This window comes from Eublepharis macularius, chromosome 10 (assembly GCF_028583425.1).
Source record: "Eublepharis macularius isolate TG4126 chromosome 10, MPM_Emac_v1.0, whole genome shotgun sequence".
Lineage (NCBI taxonomy): Eukaryota > Metazoa > Chordata > Lepidosauria > Squamata > Eublepharidae > Eublepharis > Eublepharis macularius.
In genome coordinates, this window is record NC_072799.1 from 89,962,300 (window position 1) to 89,975,766 (window position 13,467).

The 13,467-nt window shown below is 42.4% G+C and overlaps 1 protein-coding gene across 3 annotated transcripts in view; it reads right to left on the reverse strand.

The window, feature by feature from the left end:
• Positions 1 to 1,799: 1,799 nt before the first annotated feature.
• SLAIN2 (SLAIN motif family member 2) overlaps positions 1,800 to 13,467 on the reverse strand; it is a 47,098-nt gene continuing 35,430 nt past the window's right edge. For all 3 annotated transcript variants that reach the window (XM_054989543.1, XM_054989542.1, XM_054989541.1), the window contains 2 exons: positions 5,881 to 6,196; positions 1,800 to 4,551 (listed from right to left, as the gene is read on the reverse strand). In XM_054989543.1, the coding sequence (XP_054845518.1) occupies positions 4,485 to 4,551; positions 5,881 to 6,196 (383 nt within the window). In that variant the 3' untranslated portion in view covers positions 1,800 to 4,484. The remainder of the gene's footprint in view (positions 4,552 to 5,880; positions 6,197 to 13,467) is intronic.

The window sequence follows — 13,467 nt, forward strand, 5'->3', positions numbered from 1 at the left end:
TTGAATCCAAAACTTCTGGACAGTTATGGAGCTGGAGCAAATAAAATGCTAGGTCTGAATATTTTATACACAAACTCAATTTAAATACACTTCAGGAATTATCAAAAATTGCTAGTTTACAATAAATATGAAAGTCTTCAATATGGTTTAAGACACTTGGTACTTTTCCAGAGGTAGCAACTGTGACCATTCCTCTGGACTGGGTCCATTTACATCCACATTCAGAACAGTCTTTACTTCCATTAGAACCTCAGCTGTATTCTTCAAGGGTAACTACAATATATGAAATAGAAAAGAGTCCAGTAGCACCTTTAAGACTAACCAACTTTACTGTAGCATAAGCTTTTGAGAATCACAGCTCTCGTCAGATGCATTAAAGGTGCTACTGCTCTTTTCTATTTTGCTACTACAAACACGGCTAACTCCTCTGGATCTACAATATATGAAGAGTCCTTTCTCTGAATTGCCTATTGGCATTTGTTGGTACCCAAAGGACAGCCAATTTTCCAAATCTTTGTTTACATCAGGGCAGCCATTTTTACACTTTAAGATGAGCACTCTTGGCCAGCGGCTCTCCCAGCATGCCAGCTACATTGTTGCTTTTGCTTTCTTCAGAACACAAATTCCCGGGTGCTGAAAAAGAGCACTGTTTAACTTGCAATAAAAGAAATAACAGATCAGAAGCTCTGCGCTTCCCATTCCATCTGTTCTTGCTTACACAAATGGTGGAATGGATCTAACCATCTTCCGAGTAGCCTTCCTCCTGCCTTCCTCCCACTTATGTGCATTTTCCTCCAACAGAAGAGTCACTAACATTGTATTAAGTAAGTAAGTAAACTTTGCTTAGTGGAGAGCTAGGATATGGGTAGTATCGACCATGGTGCCTATAGATAGGTGTGCAGACAGTGTCTTCCCGCATAGTTCAAGAATATAAACATCAGTGCAACAACTAAACATGGTCAAAGGGATAGGAATCTTTCGATAAGTTATAGGAAGTGCATAAACTCTGATGTTCTGCAGCAAATTCCAAAATGAATACAAAAAATCCATATATATTGATAAATGCTCGGAAAGAGTTTGTTATTACCTGGCAAGCTCTTGTAGGAGAGAGTGTGCTAAAACATGTCAATGCACGTGACACAGTAACATCTGTACAACTGAAGTACTGGCATACATGCAACTGATTTAAATATTTCTACTTCCAGCTACAGCTTTGACACAAGAAAGAGGGCTGTTTTGTTTTTTTAAACTGCACAGGTGAAATGGGCCTACATACCAAGCACTTAAAAGCACTTAGAAGGTAGTTCTACTGAATGCAGTTACACTTATTTCCAACTAAGTATTTTTAGGACTGAAGCCTAAAGCTGGCTTTTAAATAAATCACCTTATCCCCTGCACTGAAGAATAAATGAAGGCAAACAGATCACTGATGGCTGAAAAAGGAGCAAAGGAATTTCCACTCAATTAGATGTTTTCATTGCTAAAGAATACCACGAAGAGAGCAAAGGGGCCCAGGCACAGAGTACACCATGGGCATCTTTCCCTCAGCAAGACCCAACTAGTACTGGAGCTCAGCTAAGAGAGAAGTGATACTGTGGGACAGACTGTGGATCCCAAACCCATACTTTACACCTGACCAGGGCAGAACCACATCTTCAAAAGAGGTTGCTGCTGTGTCTAGTGTGGTTATATTCTACCAATATCTGAAACTGATGCTACAAAGAGAGAGAATGGGTTCCATTTTTAAACAGTGCAGATGAACAGAGTTTTATTTACCTCAAGAAAATTCAGGAAGTTCCTTTTGCATACAAATTTTATTTTTTCTTTAACAAAGAAGTCAGGGTGTTGTAGTAAATAATATCTATATTTTTTCCTTTTAACTTTTATTAACACTTACAAAAAACATTCATACACTGAGGAAAAAATTAAATAACTTTGGAAGCAGAACTTTCTCTTTTCTGCCTACATACATACAACAATTCAGAGCTGTTAGAACAAATAAAAATCCACATTCATAAAACCCTTACTACTATTATCAAACATGAATTAAAAGTAAATCATAGGCACTAGTTTATCAAATTCATGTTTCCACACTTCAGCATACCCAAACCTCTAAACACAGAAAGCCCTAAGGTGTCCCAGTAATCAAGAAGTCTCCCCTAGTAAACTGGCAGGTTTTTTTCCAGAATTTTTTATTTGTTGAATGTCTGTTACAATGTAGCAGCAGAATGTAATATGCCTAAATTCAAAATGATCACAATGGCTGAGTTTTATAAAAATGGTTTATAAAATACGGTTATGTAGCTTGGTTAAGAAGGCAACATCTGTGTTTTCTGAGTAAAACAAACCAGTTAAATATTTGCCTAATAAAATGACAAATTAGAAGAAGTTCTTCATTTCTGAAGAGTGGGACATGTGATTTGTTAGAGCCAAGTCTTTAATAAGGCTGGGTAGATTTACCCAAAATAACTGGGTACCTCATATTGTTTTCTGCTCAGCACTTTAAATATGATGCGCGGGACTAATTGCACAACATGTCTCCATCATACCCCTCCCTCCCATGGTACTAGTTACATAAATTTTGGAAGACATCCCTGATCAGTAGATTTCACTGGGTGTGAAGATCAAAAGAACTTTTTATAATTAACTTTGCACACTATGTTTTTGATCTACAAGAATGCTTCTGCAAATCACTCATAAAAATGTAGCGTAGGAAGAATTTCTTTCTACCTTCAAGATTTGTGTATGCAGAAAACTAGAAAGTGGTACAGCATTCCCAACTGCGTCTCCAATTCAAGTAGAACTGCATGGCTTTTAATCCACTAATCTATGAACTCTAGATAAAAATCTGAGTGCTGTGAAATTCAATCTCAAGTACCCTCTTTGTAAAGATTTAAGAAGTTCATTTTAAGAGGCAGGCATTGATAAAGACCTACCAAACATACCAGTGGGATGCTTGTCAGTCAGTACATAAAAGATCGCATGAGTAGCTACTTGTTTCATTATGTACGTTGTGACTTCTGCTTACTTGCAGTTATAGAGAGATAGCCCTCTCAGCCTCTAAATCGAAGGCATTTTCTCTTTGAAACTGATAACTGCCCAGCCTGCAGTCACCCACCATATAAGGTAGGAACAACAAACTGGAGGGCTGGGGGCTTTGGATATTAACAGGAGCAGTTTTTCTGCTAGATGGGGTATCCTTCCAACAAGGATAGGCAAAGACAGTGGTAAGTATTGGCTAGTGTGGAAAGCCACTAGAAGAAATGAACACCTTGTAAACACATGTGGCAGGTTTACCAGCAATGTAAAATACAGGTAAGGCAAAGTACATAGTTAAAAATACTAACAAGGGCATTAACTTTGTAGAAGTATTTACAATAAAAAAAACAAATGTAGGAAACCAAAATTTTAAGAGTACAGAAAACTCCCTCATACCACAAAACGATACCTACATGAATCTATCATTTGATATCAACAGTACAGCTTATCTCCTTAGAGCCTCTAGATTACTAGTGCATAGTTGTCTTTTCTTCATGTTAAACAATAGGCATGTTCAGTTGACTTCCAGGCGACAAGCACTGTGGTGTGATTTCTGAATGGACACTTTTTTTCTTTTTCAAGGAAACTCCCTGTAAAAAAATTGCTTTTCAAAACAACATAAAGCCATGTGTTAAAGAATGCGGCTGTGACAGCAAAGGCAATCTTTCCTGAGCCAGGAACTGTAAAGTTATGAACGATTGTACAACTGATAGGAAGCCCTTTTGGCAATCTAAATAGAATAGCACAGAACCAGATACATTAACGTGAAAGGGTGCAACAGATCCCACCCTGGTTAGGGCAAGACCAACGGCACCCAAACTGTTTCTAACAGGTGAAACAATAGCATGGCTTCCCTACCACCCTTGCAGTGGGGCTCCAGAGGCAACTGCTTTATTGTGGCTACCCGAACTGTCCACAATGGTTTTAACCCATCTCGTTAGCACAGTAATATGTGACAATTCAAATTTTTTTTGCTTTGATTAATATGTTAACGTGTACACGCTATGTCTCCAAACAACGCATTTTGCTGCAATCAAACCAAACCAAGTCACATGTGATGTTTTGAAAAAATTTAGTTTCCTATTTTGCATGCTGCTTTTTCCCCCAGGATGGACATTTCTTTGGCATTTTGTTAAGTGAGGTGTACACCCAGATGTTGGCCCTTTTATCCATGTGAGCATTTACAACAATTTTTAAGAAGCAAGAAGAGGTGGAGGGGCTCTCGAGAGGTGAAAAAATGTAAAATCATGTAAAAATGATTTGAGTGATCACAAAGTATCTGATGTTAATGTCATTAAAGTGCTGTTTTATAATCTCTGCCAGCTTGTGCTAATTAAGGACAGAGGTCTAGGGATTTACAATCCCCCCCAAGTCTTAACTGATCGGTCCGTGTATTGACCTGTCATTCAGCCTGGTGAAGGAGTTCTTGCTGAGCCATTTGCAATTCAGTAGCAGCCGTCCTTCCAGCTCTCGTCTTTCATGTTGCTGTAGGATTTGGGTGCTGGCAATGTTCTGAAACGGAACGTATTCATATGAAAGCATAACCATGAAAAGTGTATTTGCTTACTTCTTCGAGGTTACAATTACTTTAACACATCAGCACCAGCTACTTTTTAATTCAAGAAGTTATGCCTAGTCTGATTTAACAAGACATCTTGACAGGTATGCAAACGTAATATTTAAGATTTCATCAATGTTAATATTTAGAGCCATCTGCTGGTTACAAATGGAAACAGAATGCAGGACAAGATGTACCAGCAACAGAATTCTTATCAATATTGCCAAATAACATTTTCCCCAACAGGTGAGCAACCAGGCAGGCAGCTTCCTCTCGGGTTGGGAGGAGAGAGGCTGCTCCGCTTCTTTTCCCTTAGCCCAAGCATTAAAATGCTTCCTACTTTTCCTTTCTCTGTGCGACTCAAGGAAGCTTTCACTGGATTCCCAGATCTTCCATGCAGACATTGTGTCCTAAGTTCCTTTACAAGATGGCCATTTCAAAGCAGAACATGCGGAGACTCCCTTTAAGGTGCTGAGACATCTGAAACAGACGTCTGGAAAGGTTTTATAGCTGAGCTATTAGTAAAAAAAAATAAAACAAAACCTTGCTAGGGCATCTGAGAGAGACTTGTGGCACCTTAAAGACTAAAGTTTTTTGTGACAAAATCTTTCATAAGCTAGAACCTACTTCATTAAATGCATCAGCTCTGCCTCATGAATGCTTAAACCACAAATAATTTATTGGCCTTTTTGGTATCACAAGACACTGTGGTCTTGGCTGCAGCAGACGAGCCCGACTACTGCTCTGGAATGCGGCTTTAAGGAATCCATATATACCACCTACTTTTCACATCTGGCAAAATTAGTTCAGACTTTGTACCCAAAGCGTACAGCAAACAGTATGCAGTTAAATAACCCGGAGGATATTAAGAGGGGCCATAATCCAGAGACTTCTACACGATCCATGAGCTACACCGACTCATTTTGTCAGTCCCCAGTTCAGCAGGAAATCTAATATACTGGAATTTATATCTTGAACTCATATTTACAATCCCCCGTTGGATCCAGCTAACTTTTCAGCTCAATCTTTCCCAATTGTCCTCCTTACTACAACCACCGTTCCACAGGGTCTCCAGCACAGGCTTCCTGGGTAGTCAAAGGTGACTCCCTTCAGCCAAAGAGCTGATTGGATCAACCTTCTATGCAAGAGTGCTTTAAGAAAAGGCGGGGAAGGGAGTGTAGGCTAATATGCCATACTACAGTCTGTCTCTCTCACGCACACACACTTCTCTTGAAAGACTGCTTCTATGACGAGAAAAGGCCAATCGAGCACAACAGACTAACCTGCGAACAGGCTGGGCGAGCTTGCTGCGAGGCACTGGTATGCCCCCACTGGAGGGGGCACTAGGTCTTGGCAAACCACTCCTCATCCCTGTTGTTCCTGCGGGTCTAGTAAGCGTCGCATTATTGATGTTGTTGACTGGGCTCGGAGAGACTGAACTGGGAGCTGCTGAAGGCCCTGGTGAAGCACTGCTGTTTGTAAACGGGGTGGCTTCTGGAACAGCAGAGCTAGGTCCGTGGTTACTAAATGCTTTGACCGGCTGTCTCAGAGCCAGAGGAGATGGTGCTGCTGGAGACCGGAATTTACTGGGAGAAGGTACTGAAAAAAATCATTAAATAAAGAAGTCATTTCCTAGGCAGAGCAACAAGATAACATTTTTAAAAAACAGCAGAAGCTGAAAGGCAGCTACAGCATGCTACATATTTACACAGAACACAACATAAAGGGGTTAATAGTTTTAGCCATCTTTTGAGAAAGAAGCATTCGGTCTGCTCTGTGCTTACAGAGCTCAGTTGGACAGGATTAGCAAACTGATGTAAGGCGGTACCAAAAGAGGAGTGTCCATCAGTCACAGCTGCAGTCTGACTTGACGGTTTCAGCAAGAGCAGGCTCCTTACCTGTAAGGGGTGGTTTCTGAGCGGTCACCTGTGCAGCCGCACTGCCGGAACTCTGTGCCAACCAAAGTTCAGACCCTTTCAGAGCTAAGCTAAAAGCAACTGGGAAGCCAGCCTGCCCAACCTGAGGGAGGGAAGGCGCACCCAAACGCACGCCCACCCAGCCCAGTTCCCCCCAGAGCGACAGAGCGAGCCGATTACAACGGCTGCGTGGAAGGAGGATGCGACGACTCAACGATGATCAGTTACAGTTAAGCAGCGTGGCATTCCTTCGACAATGGGGAAACAGTTAAGCTTACATACCTGGCAAGAGACTTAGGGAGACGAAGACAGAGAGTTAAGCACTCTCATGCCAAAGATGGCATTCGTTTCAGCCTGGACATTTAGAACACAGTCCTTGACAAAATAAGGTGGCAGAGGCCAAGCCGCTAAACCACACATCTGGTAAGGAGCTGCTTCTATGAAAGGCTGTCGACGGGGCAACTACCCTTCTAGAATGAGCCCAAACTGAACTGAGGAATGGAAGATGTGCCAACTTATTATAAAATCTAACGAGAAATGATTAAAATGAAAGTGGGAGATCCTAGGGAGAAAAATACCAGAGTATAGAGTAGTCTTGTTCTGGCTCAAGTACACAAGCTGGTAACTGCTGCCTTGCAGAAAACTTTATTGCAACTGAGAATGCTGTCTTTAGAAATAGCAGGTGAATATCTCATGTGAAGGCTTTGCAAAAAAACAGGAAGCTCCAATGCACTGGTGTTGGTGACAGCTTCACGAGGGGGCCGTGACCTCACACTGTCAGCACCACCTCACCAAGAGGTGTGGCTGTAACAGTGGGATGAAGAGTTGGGGGGGGGGGAGGACCCTTCCTGCACTAAGTTCAAGGGTTCTGCCCACCAATGTGGGGGTGCTGGAGAGCCCTCATCTGACAAATCAAAGGGGACAACCAAATGGTAGCAGCTGTAAGACCCAGAAGGTGCTGGACCTGATCTGTCAGGTTCAGGAGCTCAACCTGGCAGCAATATGGAGGTGAATGCCATGTGCCAAAGGATAAAAATGCTCTGGCCCAAACTGAACTGCGGACCACTCCTATGAACAGTATGTGGTAGGCGGGCAAGGACAGGATTTGGTGGCATCAAAATGGAACTTCAGGTCTACAAGCAAGCACAGAGTGTTAAGCATGTATTGCTAGAGGATGGGAATTTGCTACAAGGAGCAGCCATCTCTGTAGAGGAAGGCTGATATCCCCCAAGTGTTGGAGGTACATGGCTCTAATCAGTATGCATCTCATGAAAACTCTGGCGGTACTGGAACACTCAAAAGGAAGCACACTGCAATGACAACAGATAAATCATAAAGGTGGACTGCAACACTGCAACACCCATCTCGTGGACGAAAAGGGACCCTCAGAAAAGAAAAACAACGAATAGCTGAGTTCTTAACAGGAAAAAATCCCAATAATGATGCTGCCAGAGTGGTTGAAAAACTGAGCTGGAAGGCATGGCTCTGCCTGTGGGTGTTTCTTCCCTTCAACTAGCCACCAGATTCCTTTTAGCTTAGCGCTAAAAGGCTCTGAACTTCGCTCGGCAAATGGTGCAGCAGAGTCCAAATATAGTGTGCCTGCATAGAGAGACCGTGAAGAACCAGGCAGTTTTAACTTGCAAAAAAAGAGCTTAGCAGATGGTTACGATTCGTATCTCTAGTCCCTACTATTTCATTCTGTGTCATGATCTTACATTGATAGTTCAACAGCGGCTTTACGTAGATTAGTGTAGGACTTGGTTATGCAGTTCATTTGCTCCTTTCATACGTGATCTAAAGGGAGACATTTCCCGAGTACACCAGACGCGCATACGGAAGGGTCCTCTGCTTCATTTCAGCAAATGTGGCCACTGTCTTAGAAGTGCATAATTCAACCATTTCCACAACATTTTATCAATACTGGATATTTTCCTGCTATTTGTATTACCTGTTATGATGTGATTATGGTGGCAGAAAAACAAAGAACTATATATTCACAAGGTAATGTAGTAAATTTAGATGCTTTTATTTTTAATGTACTCCAGAAATTTTGATTATGTGTACAGAATTAGCTGCAGCTATTAATGACATCTAAATTCAATGTAGAAGCTGTATAAATATGTGAATGTTGGCCTGCTGCACTATGGTGGGTATAACTGTTAAAGATCATTTTAAATTTAGATTGTAAAAGTCCTGTGACTAGAGGTGGGACTCACAGGATACTTACAATCTAAATTTAAAGTGATCTTTGACAATTACCACAGTGCAGCAGACAAATCACAAAGACAATATGGAACACCGCCCCTTTAAGAGATCCGCCCACTGAGAATGGCCATGGTTTATTTGGCCAACATTCCAGGGAAGTGAGCTACACACTGCAAACGCCTACACAGAAATCGCTTAGGAGCTGAGCTCCAGGAGCACCTTCTGCAGGACGTCACACGAGGAAGTCTGAATTTACCATTTTAAAATAAAACATCAATTAAAGGAGAAAATAATCTTGTAGAAAGACATTAGTGTAGATGGTAAGTCTTTCTGGGGGAATTATTTTATAGCAGAATTATGAAATATCACACTGATTAAGGCAGAAAAAGCCAAGCACGATGAGGTGCTATTGAAGAGACAATTCCATGAACTACAGGAACTTCTGAATGAAGAAAGTGGTATGTCTGAGTGTTCTCATATGTAACTGCAGGTTTATTAAACTCTTGCATCTGTAATGAGATGACACAGACCTCCACCACCATACAAAGAGATTTCTCACAAAAGATTAAGCATACAAACTTGTTGAACAATACAGCAAATACTTATAAAGGGTCTGACTGAATAAAAATCAAGATAAAAATCTGAGATTTTTCCTGGATAATGTAGCCTCTAAAATAAAAATTTAGATTTCTGTTCCCTTTTCTTTTCATATGACCCAGGCTATTCTCTCAATAGGCCTTCACATTTGATCTGACTTTGTATAACACTTCAGTTATCCTCATACCACACTGCCCACTTATTGTGTACAGCTGTGAACTTTGCTGTAACAAAAAGGTCTTTGCAAGAGGCGGCGCATGGCTCAAAAAAGAATCTCTTTGAGATCCAAGCCATGACCAGCATGATGTAATTATTAACAGACTCCCTAGTTAATTCCATTCAAAATACACGTTCTTTGCCAGGAAACATCTATTAATACGCACATTTGTAAAGAGAACATCTGCATGTCCACACTGCTCCTTTTCAGCACCACTGACTTGAAGGCAAGAATCACACGGCGCACTGGGCTGTGGCGCTTTGCTGAAGGCAGGACTTGCCAAAAGGAATATGAGAAGCGTGCAGAGGACATCTTGAATAATCCAAAACCAAGAAGCAAACTTTGTGTTCATACCCCACACACTACTGAGCAGTAAGCAACTTCCCAAAACAGGAAGGAACAACAAGATCTAGGACATCTTCTGTTAATACCATACCAAGAACCTTAGCAATGTTAATACCCATTATCCATTCTAAAGAGAAAAGGAAGAAGGCTTCAGTTGCTATGACAATACAAACACCTGAATAAAATTCTGTTATGGGAAGGGAAACGGCAAACGTGTGACGATGCTTTGTGAACGACCAAGTACGTCTGCTTAAACCTCAGAACCTCAAAGAGTTTAATATAAGTTAAAATCCCAAGGAAAAATGGGAGATTACTAGAAGTACTCTGATTCATTAGGCTGATAGTCTGAAGACTAGCTTTAGCTTTTTGCTTATGGTTTCAAGACCTTCTGCATTAAGATGCATCTGACGAAGAGAACTGCAGTTCTTGAAAGCTAATGCTCAATAAAGTTGGTTAGTCTTAAAGGTGCTTTAAGCAGCACCTTTAAGCCTCAACTTCTAAATTTCATACTGGATTAAGAGATCCTCTTAAAACAGGCCTAGAAATGCACGTGTGATGGAAGCCTCTCCAAAGATTATTTAACTAGGTTGTCAATTCGACAACAGACCAAAACTACATGATAACAGAATTTAGGCATGGGAAAGCCAAATATATTTTTACTTGTTATGCAGTCAGTGGACAGGACTGTCAAGAATCTCAAGTCTGCTTGGGGGGGGGGGGGGTTTGAGCTGCCCAAAACAGTATCATTTCTAGTAATGTGATTTCTAGTCCCACTCATTAAACTATGATTTTAAGCAGTCTGGTAAACAATACCTGGGATGGTTGTTGTGGGTTTTCCGGGCTGTATTGCCGTGGTCTTGGCATTGTAGTTCCTGACGTTTCGCCAGCAGCTGTGGCTGGCATCTTCAGAGGTGCTAGAGGTGCTACACCTCTGAAGATGCCAGCCACAGCTGCTGGCGAAACGTCAGGAACTACAATGCCAAGACCACGGCAATACAGCCCGGAAAACCCACAACAACCATCGTTCTCCGGCCGTGAAAGCCTTCGACAATACCTGGGATGTTGGTTTTGCTGTATGGCTTAATGCAGCCCCTAAATTTGTTTCATTGACCTAGAAAATATATGATTGTGCTATGGTAGCACCAACAATCACAGCTAGATACCAGCTTAAGAACCAATATCATAAGTTTGTGAATGACCCTAGCAAAAAGAGGTTATTTTTGCTGAGTTCCTAAAATTAAATTCTACACCAAGCAAAAGATCAAAGCTAATGGCAAATGTGGAGGAAACTATAGCTGGAATCTAAAGAAAAATGTGTCTGGTTTAAACCTGGTAAGCCATATCATAAACACATTTTTATCCTTTGTCCACAGACAATGGAATTTAATTCAGTTCCCCTACTCCTGAAGTATGAAGAACAGAAATATCTTACTCTGTGGAGTATAAATATAGGTGGTGTGTGTGTGTGTGTGTGGTATGTATCCCTGCAAAACCAGGGCTAAATGAATTTACATTTATTTTTTTCTGAAGTTGTATGTAGTGCTGAGCTTTAAAAGAAAATTTCAGTTACTTGCCAGTAACCTACAAAAATCTCAATCAACTCCACTCCTAGTCTCTTTCTAGATATTTTACAAACAACTCCATTTTAGTTCAAAATATCAGTGATAAACTAAATGGTTGTGTGCAAGCTTTAGGCAAAAAGAAAATGAAATACAGAATCTCATTCTAATATACCTTGAACAAGGCCACCTTATTCCTTAAGAATTTAATTTAGTTATTCTCCATGAGACAATGTAAAGATACAAAAAGACATATAATAATAGAACCCTAGAAAGAATATTAGCAAAGATATTCCTTAGCTGCAACAGATATTTAATCACCAAGCATACAGCAAGAACACAATTAGGGATGTGTGCTTTGGGTTTCCGATTCAGATAAAACGCCTGAATCGGACCCGATTTGTAAAGATTTGAGACTCCCGAATCGGGGCCAGAATGTTGCCCCCAATTCGGAAATCCCGAAACAAAGCTTCCCCGAAGCATTTGGGTTGTTTCGGGCTGAGTTTAAAGGGCCCTTTCCTGGCCTCTTGCAAGTGGCAGGTCCCTTTAAACTTCAGCTGGCAGGCGGCCGGGGGGGGGGGGGATCCCTATGCCTGACAGCCGATAGTTTAAAGGAGCCTGCTGCTTGTAAGCAGCAGGGCCGCACACCGCTGGATCCAGCCTTCCCAGCTGCCCTGCGGGGCTGCACGGCAGCGGAGTAGATGGAGAAGGTCTTTCCTTCTTCATCTGCGGCGGCCATTTGAGGGGCAAAAAGGGCCAGAGAAGCCGGATCCAGCCTTTCCCGCTGCCCTGCAGGGCCACTGCAGGCCCAGAGGAGGTGGAGCAGTGGTGGAGGCAGTGGCTCCGGCCTTCCCCGCTGCCCCGCACAGCAGCAGAGGAGGCAGCGCAGCCCCCACAGGAGCCAGCTCTGCGCTTCCGCACCGCCCAGCTGGCTGCTGCAACAGTGAAGCGGGCCCCGCAGAAGCTGGCTCTGTGCTTCCACGCTGCCCAGCTGGCCACTGTGGTGGTTGAGGCAGCGGCACGGGTCCTGCAGGAGCCAGCTCCGGCCTTCCCCGCCACCCTGCAGGGCCATTGCAGTGGCGGTGCGGGCGCCGCAGGAGCCGGCTCCGCGCTTCCATATCGCCCAGCTGATCATCAGCCTCCCTTCTTCCTGCCTGCCAGTAAGTGGGGTAGGGGCGTGGGGTAGGGGTTTGCCCTGGGGGGGGGGGTTTGCTCCCCTTCACTTCACTTCTTTACGGAGCATACCGAAGTGAGCTGAATACCAGAATCCCGAAGTGGCAAGCCCCTATTAAGCGGCAAGCAACTATCAAAAGATAGTTGATACTTTATAAAGATTAAAACCCTGGACCTGAGAGTTTTCTGAGATTACTGTAGGAACACTGGAGAAGTCATTTTCTATTTGTTAAGTTATATGAATGGGAATGGATGACAATTTCACCGCACATTTGTATCAACTAAAGAGTTGATACAGGGAAAATCATTATCTTCTTGCTTAATATTTTTCTCTATCATCTGTTTCTTCCAACAGTGTGGGAAATATCTGAAAACTTTCTCACCACCTGAAACTTAAAAATGTATGCTGCAATGGTCAAGATATGATATTTACATATTAGCTTTCAGAAGCCTAGAAGTATCCTGAAAAGATCAAATTCAAAATAATGCCAATAATTCATATGGCCCTTAATGATCAAAAATCACAAGTGATTTTTTTGCAAATGCAAATGCTTGTCAGAAAACAGTGTTGCACTTACCTGTAACTGTTGTTCGTCGAGTTCTTTCTGTGCAGACACACATTGGGGACTGCACTTGCGCAGGCCTGCTCCAGAGAGAGATTTCTAGCTCTGTAGACCTTGGAAGGGGCACTCCTGTCCGACTGCGCATGCACAGCTTTTCCCACCCGAAGACTGCACAAGACGCAGAGCGCCCCTTCAGCCCTCAGTTCTCCTACGCCACCAGAGGGTACCAGAGATATTATTCTCCTCACAGCGGGGTAGGAGGGAGGGAATGTGTGTTTTCATCATCGTTCTTCTG